Here is a 24,289-nt window from a genome sequence, read left to right as displayed (position 1 = left end):
CATGGATGTATTAAGGATAGGAAGGGTAGCACCACTATCTGCGAAAGCGTAAGGGTGAAATGGCCGAGAAAGGACACCGTAGAAGCGTTTAGTTTTATTTATTTACGGTACAAAAACAAATACAGTAATTACAGTAACCTTTATATATGCCCTCTTTGCCCTACACCTTTCGTTCACAAAACTAGACAAGATCAGTAGGCCAAAATGTATACGCTTCATGAAGTGATTAACTCAGATACTGTAAACTATATACACACTTTAAAGGATGAATCTGTGTTGCAAGACTGAGAATGTTAGCATGTAAAACATTTATCTTTCTATTTTCCAGCCATCTTTGTAGTCGTATATGACACCACTGCACATTTGCATGAGGACAATTTCTTGTTATTGCTGAGATCATGTGATGAGTGTCTAGGGCTGTCGGAGGAGGGGCATCATAACAACAAACATAAGTATATGTTTTCCTCTTTTTTAATGGCCGTTTTTAATATCAAACTTTAAACACTTTACTTTGCAGAGTTTGTTTAGGGAAACCAATACTAAGTGCTACATGTAACAAGGGGTCCCTAGTAAAATTGACTTAACAATGAAAAAGGGTGTAACAGAATCAAAACTACAATGAGAATGAAACTGAAATATGTACAAAAACAAAATATCCAGTCCTTCACAGTAGGCCACAGTAATAAAATAAAAAATAAAAAGTCCATGAGCTGTTCCTTGCCAAGTCTGAATCCCTTAACAGGAGCATTAATAATATTAATAGTAACATCAATAAAAAAAAATATTACAGGTTAAAAGTAGGCCAGCAATACAAATAGTAGTTGTCTGTGTGTGTGTGCGCTTGTGTGTGTATGTATGCGTGTGTGTGTGTGTGTGTGTGAGGGAGTGAATGACCAGTCTGCAGTAGTTTTTAGGGCTTTCCAGACAGTCTATGCAGAGAGGTCGCTGTTGTCAAAGCGCTCCTGGTCATAGATCTCAGCTATGACCTGGCGGCCACCAAACCAGCGGTTGTTTAATGCCTGGATGGCCTTGTCCATCTCGGTGGCCATGGAGAACTCCACAAAGATCTTAACGATAACTTCAGCATCGTCCTCCTCACCCTGTTTCTCCTGGTAGATAATGACCCGACTGACTGCACCGAACTTGCCGCACTCCTCAGTCACCTCACCTTCCAGGTCGTCGTCAATGTCCTCTGGACCTACCATGTTACGAAGCACCATCACTGTGGACTGAGACCAGAGAGGTGGAGGGAAGGTTTTGAAGAAATTAATGCCACAGAAATGTTAATGTAAAATGGTGAAACAAATTTACAGTTAAGAAACCAGTGCAGTGGTTCTACTTCTCTAAAAACCTTAATTCTGTTGATAAAGCCTCTTAGAATAACTATGAAGCCAACATTTTTAATATGCAAAATCTTAAAAGGTTTGCAGCATAACACTTCAAAATCCTACCTCCTGTTTGCGGAGTAGCTTCTGCATGACCATGTGTCTAGCACTGCTGCCAGAAATACTCATATACTCCTGTTCGCTCAGTGGCTCCTGGCCTGTCCCATCCTGCTGTGCCTCATCGTCCTCCTTCTTGACCTCCTGCGTCACCACAGCAGTTGGCAGGACTGGGGGTGAGGCCAGTATGGGAGTTACCAGACCCACCTGAGGTAGCACGGGCAGAGTGGGCCGCACTGGAGTCACCCCTGCAACAGAAACAGAGGGAGGCAGGGCAAAATGGTCAAACCCCTCCGTGGTAGGACAGCCACAGAGGAGCCTCTCCTAGCTCCAGGCCAGTGACAGCATGGGGAAGAAGGCTCTAAGGCCAGGAGCTTTTCCCAAAGTAACTGGCTGGAGTATGGGCTCCTGTCCTAACAATGTTTCAAATAACTCTCCTCTGATGTACAAGGGAACTATGGAACAGTTAACAATTAGGATTGTATGAGTGATGAGTGTTCTGTAAAGGTTGGCGAAATACTTTCCTTGCTGAAGAACAAAAACCAAACCATGTTTGGGGGTGGGTAAAAATAAGCTCTAACAATGCATAACCACCTTACACCATGTACTGACGCTAAATACAAGTTCTCTTCCACAGTGACTTTCATGGGAGGGTTCAACTTCAAATCATATACTAGTACTTACACTGATGCTTGGCAAACAAAGTGTCACGACACTGATTTACCGAAGTGCTGGGAGTTCTGAGTGATGACTAAATGGCTTCGGATGCACTCATTAATTCTCACTGAAGAGAAAAAAAATTAAAATAGGATCCACCTGTCCCTGTCCCCTACTACCACCCCTAATCACTCAAATCTTTTATCTTCTGAATTGATAAATTGCAAACCAAAATTCCAACTCCACAAAACACACAGGATCTGAGACTCACTGGCCAATAGGAATGAGGGGCTATGTTTATGAGGGGAGGGGCTAGAAACAGTCCTCTTCACACATGGTTGGTCAGTGTGCAGCAAAGGGGAGGGATTAAGTGGCCACTGTCGGTGCGATTGTGGAGTCAAGAGAGGGAGGGGAAGAAGAGAGAGAGAGAGAGAGAGACAAGGAGAGAAGAGACAATAAAAGAGAAATCTTATTAGTTGAGCGGTCCGTCAACAGGCTATGTACAACTAATACACAATAGGAGATAACAGCAACCTGGCTCACATACAGACTCAGAGGCAATTTCAAATAAAACAAAGGATTTTAAAACACTTGGTTCAACATTGCAAGGAAATAAGTTTTTAGTAACTCATACTTCATCTTTCCATCCAGAAGACATCTGGAGTCATGTCAACAGATTAAATTAGTTTCACGCAATATTTGTTCTCAATACATTTTTAACTTCTGGTTCTCTCTAACTTCTGAGTCGCAAGAGTCAATCAGATCAACATGGAAATTATTTTGAGAGATTTTGGTGTTAAAAAAATCTATATACCATAGATTTTGTAATACCTTATCTTCACATACAGTTGTGGATATAATTTAAGTTGCAATTATATTTTGATTTCCCATGTTTTAAAAATTAAGGCCTTGAAATTCTATAAAATGTTTACTTTGGTTCCACTCATAAATCATCTTAATTCTAGCTTCCCTGAGGTCTACCAACCAAAAAAGGGAGAAACTATTTTGGTACTCATGCACCTGCTTAAAATATGTCAGAATCAATGTCATGTCAGAGGTATGGTTCAACTGAAGTTTTATTATCATATGCCCAAATAATTGTTACACTGTTTGTAACCTTTTCGTCATTCAGTATGAGAAGCTCAACTACTGTAGTGTATAAACTAGTTTATTTAAAAAAAAAAAATTCGCTCAAAGTGAGCAGAAATAACAGAAAAATTAGAAGTAAAGCACTTCTAATTTGACTCCACTGAGGGTAGCTTGCATCTTAAACATAAAAAAATAGTTGACAATTAAAAAGGATAGTTTTCATTTAACCTTAATTTACCCAGGCAAAATCCTTGAGGCTAAAATACTTTCTTCAAGTATATTTCATGAGGGTGGCTGGGTAAGATCATTTCTTGAAAATTATCAAATTTTTCTTTACCACCAAAAATACATCATGTATTTATTTGCGGGTGGAATTGTAGCACCTTTGATCAAATTTGGACTATATTTTATAAGTCTTCCAAATACAGACAATATTGATAATCTTAAAAGCACTGAAATACAGTGTTATATTGAACCAATTGTTGTCAGAGTGTTCATTCTACACACAAAGAATATACTCAGTTTCTTACATAACCAATTGTGTACTTACCTTGACATACTGACTCTTCCATATTAATACTAATTCAATGGTTCCTTCTGGATAGCACTTACATGAATGCCTGCCAATAAACACCCACAGTTCCCTCACCAGCAACTAGGAGGGACTTAACAGAGGGTTTGGTGGTACAGTAGCACTTAAAGGAACGGTTTTACCATTCAAAAGAAAATCATTTTAACTATTCTATCTTATTTTCCATTTCTCTAGACTCCTATACATTCATCTAGATATTTTTTGATTGCATGTTTGAGGTAGAAAATATAAGTAAAGAGCATAGAGGAAGGTGAAGCCGACTTAAATGTGAATGAATTGAGGTTCAAGTTCTAAGAGTCAACAGACTATAGAGAGAAATGTGGTGAGAGGTGATACTGGAAGTGGTGAGGTGATACTGGGAGAGGAGAGGGGATACTGAGCGAGGAGAGGTAATATTGAGAGAGGAGAGGTGATATTGAGAGAGGAGAGGTGATATTGAGAGAGGAGAGGTGATACTGGGAGAGGAGAGGTGATTTTGAGAAAGGAGAGGTGATATTGGATTGGTCAGGTGATACCGTGACAGGAGAGGTGATATTTGGAGTGGTGAGGTGATACTGGCAGAGGAGAGGAGATTTTGAGAGAGGAGAGGTGATATTGAGAGAGGTGATATTGGGAGGAGACAATACTGAAAGGAAAGAGGAGATATTGCAAGAGGAGAGGTGATATCGGGAGAGGTGTGTGTTCAAAGCAGATCAAAGTGGGTGTGAGCACAACTCAATTAAACAGTCTTGTCGGGTGAACAGTCAAGTAAACGTTCAGATAAAATGAAGTACAGCACAAACATGTAATCCAAACCTCAGGACAATTTAATATAAGCTCATGGTATGGGCAGACAGACAACAAAGGTTTCAGCCTATATGGCCTTGACGATGCTGAGGAAGGCCATATAGGCTGAAAGGTTTCTTGTCAGACGGCCCATGCAATGATATTATATTAAATTGTCCTAAAATTTGGATTACACATGAGTGCTGGTACTTCATTTTATCTGTTTGTTCAAAGCAGCATAGGTGCATTCATCCTAAGTAGGGTAGCAGCTTCTAGCCCTGGTCCTTCTGTTTCAGTAGGTGTTCAGTAAGTTATCAATCTTCACTGACACGTATCAATGACACGTCCTCTGAGATCTCTAATCAATGGTATCAGAAACCATTAGGTACTACTTTGCTAACAAAAAGATAGTAGCAAAAAAAAACCTGCATTAGTAGTATCCTAGTTTGAAGCTCACTAGGTACATGTCACGTGAAATGCATCACCTTGGAGAATGTGGACGATATTTCAGTTAACAGTGGGTATTTATGGCATCTTTTTACCAGTAGATATATATATATATATTTTTTTTTTTACTTGTTATTAGTTGTAGCCAAAGAAATAAACAAGTGCGAGTTTGGGTGTAAAGTACTGGCAAGCTACCCAGATGCATGGAGGATCGAAATGAACGTAAACGCCGCCGGAGGGCTCGTCTGAGGACGATCTAGAGAGAGCAAATGCAGCATGTGCAGCCAAACCACATTTTTGTGAACCGACCCACCAACCGACTGATCAACCAAAAGACAGCGAGCTATTGTCACAGCTAACAATGGTGGTGGTAGTTTGCCGTACTACTGTACACTGAAACATGTTTCATTTTACTAGCATATTTTATATCAACATGACTGTAATATACATGAACATGGTGTATATTTCCGTGTACGGTACAAGCTATAAGGTGAATTTAATAGGAATACAAGTGAGATTACCACATTTTTATGATCTGATGTCTACAGACTAATTGTATCCCATTTAGCCAAGTTAAATGGACTTAATGTGCTTCCCTTTTTATTTTCGTAACTTCACAGGTACTTATAGGTTCTTCACTAGGCATGGCTCTACAAACCAACTTCCTATTTCTCAGTCCGAATATCTTAACAGTGCTTGGAAGCTCGAGTATGAAGGTCCTCAGTGGTTGGAACATCGTTCTTTAGCAATTAAAATGGTGTATGACTATGCTACCACTTCCACTGGCATTATTGGTGTCTTACACCTGTTACGCATGGGTATGCATTATTATTTAACAAAATGTGTGTTTGTATGAGCGTACCTGTAATGACCCCTGGGGCCTGGGCCGCCATAACAGCCTGGGGTAAACCTCCAAGCTGCTGGGTGAGGAGGGCCGGCCCAGCCAGCGCTCCCAATACAGACACTCCCACCGACTCCTGAAAGACCAAAGTTAGCACAGGTAAGGGAACATATCTTTAGGACTGACCCAGCCACTTAACTGGACTAAAACAAAGATGTTCTCTAACAAATATCATTGGTGCCCTTCAGTGTACGTATTTATACGTATGTCACTTCAGTTGTGTATGTTTAAAGATCAATGAGAACTTTTTTACAGTTCAATATTAACCTTTACTTGCTATTAGTTTTTGACCCCCAAAATAATTTTCGTGACATGAGACTGCATGAGACCCAGTGAATTTATAATTTTATAATTTCGGTGTATTGGCTAGTACACTGGCAGAAAATCTTGAGGTGGAAACGGAAGTGACGTGTTTTGCATGTATATCAATATCAAGACAACAACATACACTTTGCTCAATGTAATTTATCTACATGCACATAAAATAAAGACCTGCATTGAAGCTATCCTTGCAGAAAGTCCATTGAAGTAACTACAATCTTCCAATCCAGTCTGCTCCAGGCGCGTTTGTTATCATATTTTTTTCCCATTATTACAGCGAGTGAGTGGGGGATTGTGATAAGTGTGGTTCTTAAAACGCAGTGCCGATTTTATCACGACCAGAGGGGCCACCAAAGTGCCGAGTTCTCATGTAGCTTTAATTCATCCGTCTCAAAACTGTCCCTTCAATCACAACCAGAACAGAAATGTGGATCAAAAAGCTCACCCATTACAAAATATCTTCATTTAGTTTCTGTAGAGGTTTGTGGGGCTGTGACAGTAATGCATTTTGGGATTTGAACTAGGCTCCTTTTGCACAAATGTCTTTACCAACTAATGTCAGAAGAACTGACACAATTAAAGTAGTAGAAACACTTGGGAGCCCTTTGCCCAACTTTGTCTCAGAAAATATTTTTATTCAATCCTGCGACCAAACCAAATGTTACTGAAAGTGTCTTGATAAAAAAAGACTGGAGAGTGAACAATGAGCAATATATATAATAAAACTAGAAATGGTGCTCAGAGAGCATACCTCCGCCCCTGAATGCATTTTGTGGCTCTGTGCACGCCAAAATTGAATGGGTTCTAAATTGGCCCATGCTACACCCCTCCACTGCGCTTCATGAAAAACAGTCTGGTAGTTTTTGCGTAATCCTAGTCCAAAAAAAGAATGGAGGTGAATGGTTGGCCTGGCCATGTTTGGGCGGCTCGTGGACCCGCCCCGTGATTTGGATGCACTCCAGAATTCAATCGGTTGTTAGTTGACCCATGCTACACCCCTCCACTGAGTGTCAGGAAAATCAGTCAGGTAGTTTTTGCATAATCCTGGTCCAAAAAATGAATGGCGGTGAATGGCCGGCTGTGTTTGGGTGGCTCGTGGACCCACCCCATAACTTGGATCCGTTCCAAAATGTAATGGGTTCTAGGTTGATCCATGCTACACCTTTCCACCGAGTTTCATGAAAATCGGTCCGCCTCCCTATTCACAGAGAGCCATAAAGGTCCGGTTGGAAAAATGATGGTATATAAACTAAAATGAGCCCCCGACAAACTGTCCTCATATTTGATTTGGGTGCACTGTGGAGTGTTTAAGTGAGTTTTCTTTGAATGCCAGCCATTTTGGTTTGACTGCACTAGCATGACGTGAATGCCCAAATGAGACAAAATGATATCAGCTGGAAATGATGTCCAAAAATCAACAACATTATGGGTAAATCGTAAATGAGGCTCTATGTCAAAAAACTACCCCTAAACTACGCCTACCCCTTAACAAAAACAACACAGCCCTCAGAAAAGCACATACATTTTTCATTATCATTAGCAAAAGCAGACCCTTTGTACATTTCTGATAATGGATTTAGGCCAGCCGCACACTGCAAACAGCTGCGCCACAACATTGTCGACAGACACATTCTAATTATTTCACTCCCATTGTTGTCTACGATAGCCTGCACACCGGCCACGGCTGATACATATCATGATTTTGGACACATTTAAGCATAAAAAATTCTCACAACTGCTAGAGGAAAGATATGCGGTGAAATATACCCTTTGCAATAGCAACGGATACAAGTAATCAATTTAATTATTATACATGAGGTCAAAATGTTTCAAAATGATTAAATTTATTAAAATCAACTGCGAAATATGCGGTCGGCTACATGTGGGGGTGTCCTGAAGTCTTTACCTGGGCAGTGATTTTGGCAGTGGCAGCAGCAGCAGCAACCGCAGCAGCGGCGGGCAGTCCTCCAGGGGCCATGGGGATCAGCAGAGGCATGGGAGGAGTGACAGCTTTGCCCACACGCAGGTACTGACCACCCAAGTCAAAGAGATTCATGGAGGACACTGCATCTTGGGACGACTGGGCCTTGTCATACTCTTAAAAGTTTGGCAGATGGAAAAAGTAAGTGATTAAACATCAGCATCAACATAAAAGTCTGCAAACTGGTTTTATTAAGCTAAAATATGCAGTGGCTCTTGATGTGCACTCTGCTGAGGAAAGTGAACTACCAATATGTTTTGCTCGTCATGTAGACCAATTTAGACAACTACAATGTCAATTTTTGCATATTTAATAATGTTAGATTGTTAGCATTAACAATTGGTTAGCAATGCTACTGGGATCATATGACTGCTTTTACGCTTCCATATTAAATGCAGGCATGTTTTCCTTCTAAATTCAAGGCAAGTTTTAATTAATAAACCAAAATCATACAATTTTTACGACTGTTAACATGTAATAGTCTACAATAACTTTTGTTTATATAATAACACAACTATGCATCTTCTTTCCTAATGCACTTGCCAATATTTCATTGCTCCAGTTCAGAGTGCTCCAGTTCCAGTTGATACATCACAACATGGTGACAAGAACGTGACAAGTATGGATTGTAACACAATGTTACTTGAAGTGGTCCGACTACTGCAGGACATTGTATTCATGAAAGCATTTTCACAAAATGCTCAATTACATGTGGATGTGCGGAGTAGCATTAACGTTCCCCACTTGCCAATCACGCTTGCCTCCTCTCAGCGGAGGACTGAATCTGTGAGCGTTCGCCACTTTCTATACTGTGATCCCTCTTCTCTACACCGCTCTCTTGCTCCTCCAGTTCTGTCTAATAAGGAGAGAATACGGAATGAGAGTGAACTGCCAGCAGTAAGCACACTTTCAGTAGAAAAGAGGTCAAAGCCATTGCAAAGGCGAATTATATGGTTGTGTCTTTTTCAGATTGATCCAGTATGGTGGGGTAGGCGATTTGGCTCAGAAGCATTTTTGTTAGGCTATATTTTTTGTATACATCCCAAAAGCAATCAATAAATAAAATGTTATTAAAACTAAAACTCCAATCTGTGGAAGTCACACTCTAATAGGTCTGTCAATCATTTTGAGGTGCCACCTTGCAATGATTGGATGAGCCTACCTGCCTGTCAACCTACCTAATGATGCTGCGTTCCTTTTGTACCGGAGCTCCAGATTTGGCGGGACAACGTCATATCCCAAATGCATGCATTCCAGAAACAAAACGCGAAAAACCTACTTCACCCCATCTCTGTAGTTCTAGCCAAGTTAGCCATTGTTAGCAAACCAGTTAACAACGAACTATTTTATTTTGCGCATACGAATTTCATAGCAACATTGTCCACTAATAGACATTGGACAGCTACTGTGTGTATGGCTGATTTAATGCACACAAATAAGACAGAAGTGCTAATAAAAAGTCTTATTACAGCTTTCACTTATTGTTGTTTGTGTGTGGAGTAGACATCTTGATTGATGTCAGCAGCTGTTACTGATGAAGTCAGGGTACATTTTTTATCCCAAGTAAAATGGCAGAAATTTTGAGTTCAGGTGACATATTTGATGTCGACCTCAGGAATTCCAAGGTTTCTGATACACAAGGAATGCAGCATGAGTATCCTTTGTTTTCCCCCAGTTTGGAGGAGTGGCTTTGGAGGGAGGTCTGAAGGGAGGGGCAAGGATTTTGTCATTGCATTTTTCAAAATCTAGCTTACTGTTCCTGGTTTCTCCAAGATCGCCTACCCTTCCTTTAAAAGAATTGTTGGGGATTTTTATAGTAGGATCAGTCCTTTGACAGCGGCCGTGTTTACATGCAGCCTGGCACTGTGGTTGACAGTCTGTATGAACTAGTTCTGAGAAAAATACCCTAATTTACAATATTATTTTATCATAATATTACAACTTATAATAATCATTTCAGCGTGAAAGGACTAGGGATGAGTTAAAATTTGAATTTTCGAATGGTTGTGCCAGTCTCCACATTCAATTTTCATGTCTGAGTTGCAAAAGTTACAACCAAAATACCAGGAAATACCAGAACTATAAGATTGTTTCTTTAAACCAGTATGAATATTACTTGTATTAAAGTTAGGCTATCGAAAAACAAATTACGAATCATTCATTTGATCTAGCTTCGAGACAGTGCATCTAGGCTGATCATGCACTGAGAGAGAGGTAGGCCTATGAAAATATCGGTAGCCTAGAAAGGTTAAACCAAAACAAGTCATTTAAACCTTCATTTGCACTTTGTGTAAAAAATATTTGAAAGAATCGTATAGAAAATAAATCAGGTGCAGAGGTTTTGCATACGGTTGGACTTTGCTAGATTTACCGCAAGGTCGGGAATTGTAAGCATTTCCCGGTTAATGTGCACAATCCCCGACCTTGCGGGAGATGTGAGAAATACTAACCAATTTCTCACATCTCCCGCAAGGTCGGGGAATGTGCACATTACCCGGGAGATGTGAGAAACGCACGTTTCTCCTACATTCCCCGCGAGGTCGGGGAATGTGCGCAATAACCGGGAAAAGCTCACATTCCCCGTTTTCTCACATTGACCGTAACATATATACATATTATAAACTGTTAAACATGAGTATTAGCTAATATTGTCATGAAAACACTGTTCTGAACACTTTGTTCTGAATGTGTTGGGCACTCGTGTGAATGTGTTAAATGTGTTTCATGTATTCACAATCTCTTAAAAACATTCTCAAAAACGTCAGCTACACCTAAACTAAGATTTGGGAAAATATAATCCCACTAAAATTATTTTGAAAAAAGTAAATTACCTCCAAACTGTTAAATTAAAAAAATATATATATATGAAGTGGAAATGCCATCTGATATACAGGTATGACTGCAACAGATCATTCTGAAGTCATACGTTTACACAAATTGGAAAGCAGTAATGCAAAAAAAGTGTCTTTGGTAATAGTACTTGAATTTAGTAGTACTCAACAGCCAAAAAGATGTACATGTGATGGCATGCTGTGATGACCTGGAAAACCAATCAGAATTGTTGAAAGGGCAAGCATTCCAAGAGCGTAGATAGTAATTTAGTTATCCATTATGCCTTCTTGACATTAGGAACAGTTTTGGAAACCTAATGAGCCCATGAGGAAATATGTTTGGTTTAGTAAAAACCTATGCTTTTAATTTAAGTCATAGAACGGTTTGTCTAATGAGTTATTGTTTTGGTGGAAATGCTCACATTTTAAATCTAAGATCCTGTTTGCACTCAAGTGTTGTGTCTCTTCTACCATACCAATTATGCAAGTCATCTGAAACACATAGCAACAGAAAATGCAAGTGTAGAAAATTGTGAAAAGATCATTCAAGGCAATGTGCAGAATTGTCATTAGAATTATCCAATAATTAAATCTAGATCTTAGGACAATGATTTTTCAGATAACTCTATTGCTACTCAAATGGAGAAAGCATTATAATGTATCAAGTATAGTTCCTTCATATGAACTGTTACTAAGTCTCATGTAACTACTGCAAGGTATGTGACAAAGATAAAATATAAATGCATATGAATTTATTGGGCCAGGGGACGGTTTTCCTCACCAATGAAACCGTAGCTCTTATGTTTCCCTGTGGTGGGGTCTCTTGCCAGTGTGCACGACTTGATCCTGCCAAAGGCCTCGAAAACACTCTTGATATCCTCATCAGAGAGATCAGGGTGAACGGATGCCACATAAATACGATTGAAGGCGCGGGCCTCTTCTGCCAGTTGGTCAATGATAGGCTGGGCCTGTCCAATGTTACTCGGTCTTCCCACCTATGTGGAGTTCAGAAAATTCACAGGAAGTTTTGAAAGTGACTGTGACATTGTAAACGCAATTTTGGACCCAATAACAACACTGGTGGTATCACAAACATGTTTGATTTTGTCAAGAGGCCACTGGAGTTTTCAGATTTGAGTGAGCTTTAGACACAGCAACAGTCACAAATTCCAACAGACAACAAATCCTACATTTGTCGTGATTGAAACATCAGTCTTGACTGTTAAAAGACAATTACCAACAAAACTATACATTTTTCTTAAGAAAATTGGTGCTCATTTGGATATTTTTGAGCTTTTTCCACAACTCATAATATTTTACTTTAAACATAGTCCTTTGTATTAAATATATGCAGGGCCTATAGAAAGTCTAAAGCCCTCTTGAAAATTATCACATTTTGTTGCTTTACAGTCTGGATTTAGAATGGATTAAATAAAAAGGTGTTACACATTTAGTTACGGTACACATTGGAACCTACATCTTCCAAGTGAAAATAAAACAAAAAATTTGCGAAAATGTATTCAAATATAGAACTACAATATCTTAGCTGGATAACGGTCAACTCCCCCCCCCACCATATCCCTACAGTAGCAATAGTAAATTAGCTTGGGGTAAATAATTGGCTTCAAAACCACACACCAACTTAATTGGCCTCTACCTGTGTTAAATTGTAGTGATGTTGATTTCAAAAGAGCTTCGGGATAAAGTTGTAGAAAAGCACAGATCTGGGGATGGGTATAAAAAGATTTCAAAAGCCTTTATTAATCTGTTGGAGCACAGTCAAGACAATTATCAAGAGCTGGAAGCTGTACGGCACCACCAAGACCTGGACTAGATCTATTCTTTTCAAGATTTCCACCTTTAACGATTCCTTGGCAAAGACAGCATAGCATGTCAGCATGTATTGCCCAACAAAGTATTCGAGTGATGTAGTGGATTTAGGCTCAAGCCCTCTACTATACAAAAAGCTACTGAACAAAACCAGCAAATGCTCCTTAAATCTGTCACTAATGCTTTGAATAACAGCAGGTGTCTTTGACAACAAAAAACGTGACCATTTTCATCTTTTGTTGTCAAAGACACCTGCTGTTATTATATTTGAGGAAATATTATAGCTTGCTGATCAGTTGCTGATCTGATATTACAAATGATTTTCGCTAGTAAATTGAATTCTTGAATATGAACCCTTGTGAGATATTCACAAACTGCAATCACATACTTACGAGGAATTCACAAAATACAATCACTCTGCAGCAACCAACATCATCATCACTGTAAATGAGCGAAACCTCAGTGCTTCACGAGTATAAATAAAGATTTGAAATGAAATGAAACAAACAGGCTACTGTAGCTGTCCTCCAATACCGGTCAGCTGTGACAGCAGACTAGCATCATCAAAAGTGGAACATAGTTAAGTTAGCTAGCTAAATAGCTGCCTCTTACTCTTCCAAAAATACTTAAATTGTAACTAAAACTAACTAGCTTGCTAAATGCCAAACACCGGAGCTCACCTTGATGTTTCTCCCTCCTAGCATGACAGAGTTCATCTGCTCAAGGGAAAGCTGAGCTGCCTCCGGCACCTCATACTCCACAAACGCAAAGCCCTGTGGAAAACTTGACAGTGAGCAGGAAGAAGAAGTGTTTTATCTGGATGTACAATCAATCAGTACATTCTTTTTAGAAGTGTTGGTGTTTGGTTGCATGCAAGGTTGGCTTCAGTCGGCATTGAGTCATTCAATGCACCTTAGTTCTAGAACACTACAAAAAACTTGATTTGAGCAAGATACAATCAATAATTTAGTCATGTCATTTGTGACAGCATATTTAGCAACAAGTGGAAAATATTTAACACAACAGACATGACAAGCACCACTGTTAAACAGTCTGACCTTGTGTTTCATAGTTACAGAGTCCCATGACATGTCAATGCTTTTGATGGGCCCGAATGGAGCAAACGCCTGCCTGACTGTGTCCTCTCCCAGCTCGTAGTAGATGGAGCCCACATATACTCGGCACATGATGGCTAAAGCCCGTTGTCTCTGGGCTGCCACCTGGAAGCAGAGAATCACACCTCCACTCTCAAATTCCAAAAGCTTGGTCCCTGATATGCATTGGTTTTACCAACTCCAAGAGAAAATCACTAGTAATATTTCATCATATCCTTTAGGGGTGTCACAATTTCGATTCTAAATCGAGAATTTATCAAAATGGTCGTTCAATTTCGGTCATCGAAATCAAAAGCAGGATTGCGATTCTCCCTGTATTTTTTTCCTCCCCGCCCCTGCGTCCCGCACACCAGCCAAATCAAGCGATGCAGGTGAAAAGTAAACAAGAGTAACGTAAGTCTACTTGCCCATCTCCCATAAGGTAGCTATGTTTGTGTTTGAGCCAAGCTAGTTGGGAAAGGTAGATATAGGTTCATTTGAATGATAGCCAAGCAAGTTGTTTTCAATCAGACACAAGGCGCTTGGATTGAACCGTTTACACACTGGAAAGTAGATAGTGGTGCATGCATGGAGGAACAAGATGACTGGAAATGCTGAGGGAGGGAGGGTTCATCCAAGGACTACCGAGAGAGCGGAACATTATCATATGTAAGGTATGGCATAGAAGTAGCCACGTTGCCGAGTCGTGTTGAAGCAAAACACAGCCAGCTAACTTTAGTAGCTAGTTATAGACTATGCTGTATATTATAACTAACGTTACCTAGCTGTTTTGCTTTGTTACTGAATGCACTCCCTGCAACTAGGCTAGGTATAGAGTCCTTGTTAGATAGCGTTAGCTGTGTTTCTGCACAATACACTGATATAATGGTATAAAAGGTTTAGATAGCTAAACATTAGCTAGCCTAGCCAATGTTAGAGTTGACTACAGCTTGCCTTAGAGATGGCCAGTGAAGCTGAAGGTGACTGAAAGCTAACGTTTCAGACCTGGAGCGGGGAACGATCAATATTTCTTCACAAATCAACATAGCCTAGATAGCCATCAATGACATGAACATCAGTACAACTTTTTTTTAAATATATATATATATATATATATATATATATATATAAAATCGTAAATTGTATTGAATCATGACCTTAAGATTGGAAACTCAAATTGTAGATTTGAGAATTGTGATACCCCTAATATCCTTCCATACCAAAAAGTAGAATGAAAACAACTTACCGACTGTAAAGGTGAGAGGGGATCTCCAAACCCCATTGTCAGTGAAGCCATCTAAAGTAAAAGAGAATCCACAATATAATGTTTGTAGCAAAAAAAAACAGCAAGTCCATCTACCATCAGGTTTGATCAGGGCCTTTTTTGGTATAAGGTAGGCTACATAAAGCAAGAGTGGCGGTCCGCCACAGCAAAAATGCTCATCCAATAGGTAATTTTGCCAATCTTTGTGTGAGCAATCCACCATTGATGTGCTAGGTTATTCTCTGTCAATGCAGGTTTGTCATACAGTTAGTGAAATGGTAGAGGCTAGTTGCCGTCAACGCAGAGAATGACAACTGTGCATGCATCAAGATGAGCGTTAGTGAATCTGTGAATCGTAACACGCCTAGTCTACAAGACCTGAGGTAAGTAGTACAAGCTAAATGTATGTTCCTGGTGATTCTAGTGTTAGGCTGCTGTATTAGTGTTGGGACTGTTCTGTACCTGAAGGTTGGTGAGCTGCTGCTGTTGCTGCTGATGTGCCAGGGTCTGTTTCACCAGTACACTCTTAATGCTCTGCTCCATGGCATACTTTTTTGCCTAGTGAGGGAAAAACAGTAAGTTATCCATAGAGGACCAAGATGTCCTCAATATTTTATTGATCTTCAGTGTTTGAAACTTATTTTGGTCTTAAAATGTCCATGAAACCATTTTATAAACTTCAACCTCAGCATTCACTATGTTCAAAGAGCCACATAACAGTAGCCATTTCACCATTTCAGGGAGCCTTACTTTCTGTAGTGCCTCCTGTTGCTCAAGGGTAAGAGGCGGCAGGCCAAGTTTAGAGGCAGTGCCCTGTCCATTTTCCATCATCAGAGCCTCACCTCCCTGCAGGCACACAATAAAATGGTTTAAGAAAGATGGAAAGGAGACTAATATTATTAAAGACATGTTCATTAGTGAGCATCATCCCTGTCAAATAGGATAAACCTTTGGTAAACCAATTCTAGAAACTGACAAAAGGGTACATTTGTGATTGACATTACAATTGAATATAACAAGTTAGTAGTAAATAAGTTGCATTTCAAAACTAATTCATTATATTGGCACATGCCCATTGGCGCAAGTCTGTTTTGCATCTCTGCCCCATGTTAAAAGCTAATCATAGGTCTGATTTAAACACAGACCACATGATCTTGATCTGGGTCTTAAGAGTCAATGTCTTGATGTCAGTTGCACTGATTCGTATTGATTACTGGGTTATTTTTCTGCCTCTTGGTTTGCGCCTGGGCCTTAAGAGGGTGGATCTTGGTCTCCAGGGGTTGGGTCTTGGTCTAGTTTCGGTCTTGATGACTCCATCTCTGCGGTATATTTATATTATTTTTGGACACAGGTAAGTCAGTTCAGTTATAGCTTTGACTGTATGAAATCTGTGTTGACATTTTCAGCCATTTTTCAGTTGAATCTTGCAATCCCCAAAAAAATCCTAAATTCTGTGTGCAACCCGACCTATGACTTGTACTTAAAATGATGCCGTGTTTGCAATATGAAGACAAATCTCAGCCATGAGAAGAGAGGAAAGATCTGCACACTGATTTCTCCCAGTCCTTGAAGTTGCCTGATGAAGACCTAAGGGTTGAAACGTTGTGTATATTTTCAATAAAGTGGACCGGGGGAAATCAGTGTGCGGATCTTTCCTCTCTTCTCACGTATGTACTCTAAGTTCCAGCACCTGACCTACTAAGGTTGGATGTGCGCAGAGCTCTTTTGCCTTAGTGATATATACCATGTAAACACAAAACTGCTTTCCTAGTTCAATCTTGTAACTGAGACATCTGCTGGAAAATAAATGTTTTCCCATTGACAGAAATCCGATCATTTCTCTCTCGCAACTGCCTTGATATAGCAGGCTATAATAAGCAGGCGAGTCCCTTGTCTCTGCTGTGTGCAGGAGGCTACCCCGCTGTCTGAACGTAATCTACATGGAGAGTTCTAGGGAATACGAAGTTCTAGGGGATTTTCCCCCGGAGAAAGGGTACAGGGGGATTTCTGGGTCAAAGCGCATTTAGTAGTAGTACTTTCCCACAACTAGTACTCAAAAGTAGTAGAACTACCCCAAAACTAGTACTCAATTGATAAGCTGCAGAGTTGTGTGAATTTGTTAAAAAAGCTGTTAACATTAAAGGTATAATATGTTATGTGGATTAAAATAAACATTTTTTCAAAAATAATACATCCATAGGGCTTTGTGAAGGCTGCAGAGTAAAAGTATTGCTTTTCGATAAAAAATGATATTTTGTCTGAAATTATTACATTATGAAATTTTGACGGCCCGACAATGACACTGTTGATATCATACCAGCCAATAGTATTAGTGTTGGTACTGCGCGCTGGGTTGCCAGGTACTATTCTAGCTTCACCACTGTGAGATTAGCAGTAGCCAGCAAACGTTATACTTCCATGAATTAGCAGCATTATAGATGTTGGTTAGCATCAAGTGTGTGCGACTATAAAACGGCAGCTTTTCCGTCCACTTCCGCTCACTCTTCAGCTAAACGTTTGGTAAAATGGTCGAGTTTTGTCGTTCTGCTTCTCCGCCTGAGCCCCGGCGAACCGTGCGATACGAATCTCAAAAGCTCAGTGACCGAAGAAGGAGCAAAAGTTGGATAAATATCGGGCCAGCCTTTGCTCGTTGGACGGAGTTTATGGAGTTTCGTGGGATTGCATGGTGACATGGCTACTTTTCTACTAGACCGGTAAGATAGCCAACTAGCTATCGTTATCTTTCTTGGAATCTGCATAGCCAGAACGTTATCTCCACACTACAGCATCTAACGTAACTTATTACATGGCACTCTGAAATACTTTATTGTGATTACTGATTAGTGTAACGTTATGTCCCTCTCGGAGTGAAGATCTTATCAGAGTAAGACTGAAACAGGGCATTCTCTGGCATTTTGGCAACCAATACGTTGTGTTTTTGCAGTTCTTATCTTTAGACACTAGATGGGGGAAATAATCCACATACTACATATTATACGTTTAATTTGTAGCTGTATAATTTGCTTCAAGAATGACATCATGTCAGACTACCCGGCTCCGTAGCTCCCTTTGCAGACCTGCTGCAGCCACTGTCTGTCATACCATTAGTGTTCCCCAAGCTGAGGCATTTTATGCCATAGAATAATAACATGTCTCTCTCTTTCATATTATATAGACTTAAGTAGTAGAAGTAGTAGTAGACTTAATTACTGATAGGCTACTTGTTAAAATATTAGTAATGTTAAGGAAATATATTAATTGAGAAATTACGGTCGCCCCAAATTACTTTTTTCTAAGCAGTGTCCTTTTAATTCAACTTTAAAAACACAAATCTCTTAATTTGGGTTTTTTGCATAAATGCATGTGTGCACTACATTCCAAATGTTTGAACAATGGCCAAATATATCCTTATTTTTAGTATTTTAAAATTGGCCTATTCAGAAGTCTTAACCGTCAATGACCTATATATATATATAAATAATCATGGTGGACGTACTGACAGACCAGCAGACGGACACCTTATACTATGTGCTTGCCTGATGTAACGTTACTAAAAGCCTACGGTATTCAGTGTAGTAGGAGCTATGCTATATAGTCCTATGCAGTAGGGTTGGAATTACAAGTAGGGCTGAACGATTAATCGATTTCAAATCGAAATTGCGATTTGAAACAACGCGATTAGCAAATCGCAAAGGCTGCGATTATTTTAGGCTGCGTTATGAAGCGTGTCTGGGTCTGGACCAGCGTTTCCCCTTGGATGACAGTTATGCTCACCAATCATTAATACGATGCTTGCTCAACAATCAAAAGTGGCCAATGGCAACTGCTGTAGGGTCCGCCCACCAACAACATGAGTGAAACTATGAGTGAACTGAACACATGGCTAGCCTACACCGGTAGCTCAGTAGCCAACGTCTTCGTGACCCGGAAAATGGCATCGGCTGAGCCAGAAGAAATAGAGCATTTAATAGCTAAGAAAAGCAGTACATCCGTAATATGGCAGTATTTCGGGTTTCAGGGGACAGATGTACAACAGAGAACAGTGCTTTGTAAGACCTGGCGCGGAACAGTTGCTACATCCCGGGGAAACACCACCAACCTGTATCAACACTTGAGTAAGCACCATAAGGAGATATACGATGCCTGCATGGCCAAAAAAGCGAGTGAAAGTAACGTTAGCAATGTAGCCCAGTCTAGCAAACAATCCTCCATTTCACACTCATTTGCAAGCGTTACCCCGTATGAAAAAGGATCACGAAGGCACCGTGAGGTAACCAACGCCGTGACAAAGTACCTCGCTAAAGACATGGTGCCTGTTAACACCGTGACAAAAGACGGGTTTCGAAACCTTGTCCAAACGCTGGATAAAAGATACGTGCTTCCCTCCCGCACATATTTCAGTCAAGTCGCCCTCCCAGAACTGTATGCGGAAACGAGGAATAAAGTGGAGATGGAGCTTGTACAAGTCGAGTACTACGCCACAACTGATGTGGTCAAGCAGAACGTCCGAGCCATATCTAAGCCTTACCATACACTTCATAAATGTTAACTTTGAGTTAAAGAGTCGTGTCCTGGAAACGGCATACTTTCCTGCTGACCACACAGGAGAGAACATTGCTCATGGGCTAAGAGAGTGTTTGGCCAGCTGGGGTCTAAAAGAAGAGGGCCTGATGTGCATCACGACAGATAATGGCCAACATGATCAAAGCTGTGGAATTGAATCAATGGACCAGACTCCAGTGCTTTGGGCACAGGTTGCATCTCGCCATTGGTAAGTGTAGGCCTACTGCTCTTATCCTACTCTCTTCTACTCCTCTCATAGGTTTCTCTCCTCCTCTCCTATCATACATTCTCTCTCTCTCCCCAATGTCTCTTAACCCATTATCTCCTACCCATCTCCCCATTGAACTCTCTCCCTGTCATTGTTATAATTTATTTTTATATAATTTAATTTATAATTCATAATTATATTATATAATATAATTTATATATTTCAGTCTAAATGCAATGCCTTACCCAATACATTTTTTGGTGTTGAATTGATCCATGATTTATTTATTTTTCAGAAAATGCTCTGAAAGCTGATTCTGTGGCTAGAAAAGTAAGTCGGACAACAGGACTGTGTAAACAGTTAGTTGGCCATTTCTCACACAGTTGGAAGAAGAAGACTGCTCTGAGCAGGGCACAGGAAGAACTAAATCTGCCAAAAAATCTGTGAAGATCACAATTCATGTTGAGAAGAGGGACAGGGAGGGAGGGATGGATGAAGGGAGAGATTGAGGGAGGGATGAAGGGAGAGTGAGGGAGGGATGAAGGGAGAGTGAGGGAGAGAGGGAGGGATGGATGAAGGGCGAGATTGAGGGAGGGAGGGAGGGATGAAGGGGATAGAGGGAGGGATGGATGAAGGGAGAGATTGAGGGAGGGAGGGATGAAGGGAGAGATTGAGGGAGGGATGGATGAAGGGAGAGTGGGGGAGGGAGGGATGAAGGGAGAGATTGAGGGAGGGATGGAGGAAGGGAGAGAGAGATGGGGGGGCAGAGGGAGGGAGGGACAAAGGAATGGAGAGAGAGATGGATGGATGGAGGGGGGATTGGTCCGGGGCTACTATGCTTCTGTTTTGAATAATTGTTATGCACTTTATTCTATAGAGGCTGCACATTTTTGGCATTCTGTTTGACATTGTGGTTGCTGTTCCTGTGAACGACCTACCTCTTTTGTAATGCCAGATATTATTTACTGAAAGATCCTGTTATTTTCTTATTGTAAAGTTTTATTTATTATTATTATTATTATTACTTTATTTAACTTGATGGCAGAATGTGCAACTCGGATGCTGCTCCTGAGCTATAAGTGATTGACTTGCCTCTTGAAAATGTCCTAGTCCTAATAGCTCATGTATGTTTCATGCCCACGGACACTGTGAAAGACGTGTATGTTGATGGATGGATGCTGCTGTTATTTATCAATAAAATGCTGTAAAAGTTGGAAGCTATTCATATTTTCATCCTTGCATTAGAATATAGAACAGTTGATTTTCTCATGCAATCTCATGTGGTAGGTGTTTAAATCCATTACACAGTGAATATTGATGTTTTAAAAAAAATATCGCAAATCGAATCGCAATTTCAGTCGGAAAAATCGTAATTAGTTTTTTTCCCCAAATCGTTCAGCCCTAATTACAAGTATTGCAAATCTTAGATAACTTACGTCATTGTAGTATGGCTACAAGCTAACAATGTAGTCGATTCCAAATCACCGGCTTTAACCAGCTATTTCGCCGGTGTTAACCAGGACAACTAACGTTAGCTAGCTAGCTCAAAACCTTAATAAACGTAAGCACTAGGTAAACTGGCCAGTTATCTAATGGTCCCATCACATGATTGCTAGGTAGCTAGCTAACGATAGCCACAAGCTAGCTGTACGGTAGCTACGTTTTGCCTAGGTCAAAACCTTTGAATCCGCCCACCAATAATGACAATCCAAATGAAATTGCCTGCTAACTAGCTATATAGTAGTAAATACGTTAATAAACATGATTTGGTTTAAACTAAAAAGTGGTCCTATTTCGGTCGTTCGCTAAGTTATCTAGTTTGGTTTGGTTATCATATGTTAACGTTAGTACTAGCTAGCTTGTGCTAAACAGTACACTGCAGCCTATTTAGCGAACAAGCTAGCTAATAGCTAGCACTAGTGTTAAAGAAAGGGACCGGTTGGCGATAGCTATGCTAGCTAGCCAACGTTACAATCACTGGGTGCATTCTAGCTAATCTAGCAAGCTGGCCCAGGGCGCTACAATATAACAATGTTGTAACATTACTGCAGCATCTAGATGTGAGTTTGAGAAAAGCTTTTAATTTACCGCAGAAACTGCCACCGCCATGAAGCGCTCCTTTGAACCCACAAGGCACACACCGCCAAACCAAATGCAAATTCCGCGAGATTTGTTCTTCTTCGGTAGTCGTTGTCAGTTGCACGTTATTACCGACTTCCACCCGACTATGTTGGCCACACGACCACAAGCTCGCTGTTGTTGTGAGGTTGGAACAAGCTGTCTTTGCGGCAATATCGCCAATTTATCCAACATGGAATCAATCTGTTTTGGTCCAGGGACTAGTGGCTAGTGGAGAGCTCTAATCCTTCATCCTTTGCGGTTCGGTGCGGCACGGTGTGTTGCTGTCCTCCGCAGGTGAAAATGGGTAGCGCATGTGAAGGCATCCACCCCTGAGTTGTGCACGGCACTCCTCGAAGATCGAAGGGGGGAAGTGGCGGCTGTGAAAGAGGCTCTCTCCGCGCAAGATAGCTGGCTCAAAGAGTGTAACGAAGCGGAACTTCCACTGCGGAGGCTACGTGGTTTCCTGTAGAGTGTGTAGGCCTAATATTTTCAGACAGTCAGCATGAAATTAGGCTACTTCATAGGAATAGAGTTTCGTTTGAGAACTGTCCCAAACATTCGACTGGTCATGGTTACTGATGCATGTAGTGCATTGTCTTTCACGTAGTCACACCTGTGTTGGCACAGACAGTGTGAAGCCTTCATCTAGAGACAGTCAGTTGGGCTCAACACAGTTGTAACTATCTTCTTAGAAGACAAAGTGACTGTGAGCCCCAAAAGGACAAGCACCAAACCTGAGTTAAGTTTTTGCAGATAACTAGGCCTACAATTTAGGACAAAACACATCCAACAAGGGTGGACACAGCACACATATATTTGACTTTAATTTTTCTATTCATTAGGCTAATTGGCCTTGGGCATGAAGCAGGTGTTTTTAGGTCTATGCATAGCGAAATCTTGCATGAGTAGAAGCTCCGTCGAATCTGGTGGGATGCACTGTATTTCCTCAGTTGTCTGAGGTGGTAGGCTACAGTCTCTGACGTGCTTTCCTCACCACAGTGTTAATGTGTGTTGACCATGTTAGGTCCTTGGTGATCATCAGATTCCATAGACACCAAGGTAGGCCTATTTGAAGCTGTCCACTCTCTCTACAGGGGTCCTGTTTATGAATCTACGTAGCCTACCTTAGAGGGGCCACACCCTCACCTCAAGGACATCTACCAGCTCACTTGCGTAGCAGTTTTGAATAAGTAAGTTATAACATACACATTCATTTCTAATTTCCATCAAAGAAAGATTACACGTTTTATATGCTGCCTAGCCTACTTCTTAGAAAGAACTTGGGAATCGTAGACTAATAGGCCAAATTAGGAATCGGCAGGTCAGACTCGGAAATCGGAATCCCCTGCCTGCCTGGCGTGCGCCCTCCTCAATCCATCTGAGAGGATGCGTCCGGTGCCAGATGCATGACTGTTTGTTTTATCCCCACGCCAAGTTGGGGACGACGGCGTGAGCATCTGTAGTAGGGACAATCTTATTAAAAGCTCTTTGTTTCCATGTTATGCTAGTTGACACGAGCCGTTTTATGGACGGCATTTAACGTTATGCCTAGTTAGCTAGCGAACTTCAAGACCATAATGTAGCTAACTTGCATGTTTTGAAGGGGGAAGGGTGTCTTTAAGTGTAAGGTGGGGTCCAGCAGTTCGGTGCTGTCCCCACCAAAAACCTTAGCCACTCCCATATCAACTGTGTCAATGGTAAGCATTAATAGTAGGCTACACATGAGATATTATGAATGTTCTAATCTAAACTAATATTTTCAACACCGAGTTAATTCAGTTTTAGTCCAGTTGGAATTAAATGATGTAAATAATTATAACATTCTCATTTCTCAAATCAATTTCTGTATTTAGTAGAGACAGTAAAAACACTTTCATAAACAACTAACTACTCGGTCACCCTTTAATAACTGTAGAATTAAAATGTCAATTTGTTGTAATAGACAATAATAAAAGTAATCAGGGGGTCTTAGGGGACTCAATACAAAAAGCACCATGGGCAGGACAATCTACCCACTACAATCTATAGAAAACATACAGAAGCTTTAGGCACTTTCTTTTAAATTGTGCATTATAGTCAATGGGAAAATTCTAAGTACATCGCAGTTTGGAATCAACAACTGGATATCATCACACTATAAATCAAACAAATACATCCTAAGATGTATTTTCTTTTTCTAAGAA

General features: G+C 40.5%; 1 protein-coding gene across 1 annotated transcript; it reads right to left on the bottom strand.

The window, feature by feature from the left end:
* Positions 1-109: 109 nt before the first annotated feature.
* puf60a (poly-U binding splicing factor a) lies at positions 110-22,122 on the bottom strand. Its single transcript, XM_084446700.1, has 11 exons — positions 22,074-22,122; positions 15,965-16,060; positions 15,677-15,772; positions 15,197-15,247; positions 13,915-14,076; positions 13,537-13,629; positions 11,808-12,021; positions 8,121-8,311; positions 5,855-5,969; positions 1,452-1,690; positions 110-1,229 (listed from the first exon to the last, which is right to left on the bottom strand). The coding sequence occupies exons 1-11, from the start codon at positions 22,092-22,094 to the stop codon at positions 930-932; spliced, it is 1,578 nt and encodes a 525-aa protein (XP_084302826.1). The 5' UTR covers positions 22,095-22,122; the 3' UTR covers positions 110-929.
* Between the last annotated feature and the right edge of the window lie 2,167 nt (positions 22,123-24,289).

The sequence above is a fragment of the Borostomias antarcticus genome (assembly GCF_949987555.1).
Source record: "Borostomias antarcticus genome assembly, chromosome: 12".
Taxonomy (NCBI): Eukaryota; Metazoa; Chordata; class Actinopteri; order Stomiiformes; family Stomiidae; genus Borostomias; species Borostomias antarcticus.
The sequence above is the reverse complement of the archived record's forward strand: the minus strand, read 5'-3'. Positions and strand labels throughout refer to the sequence as shown.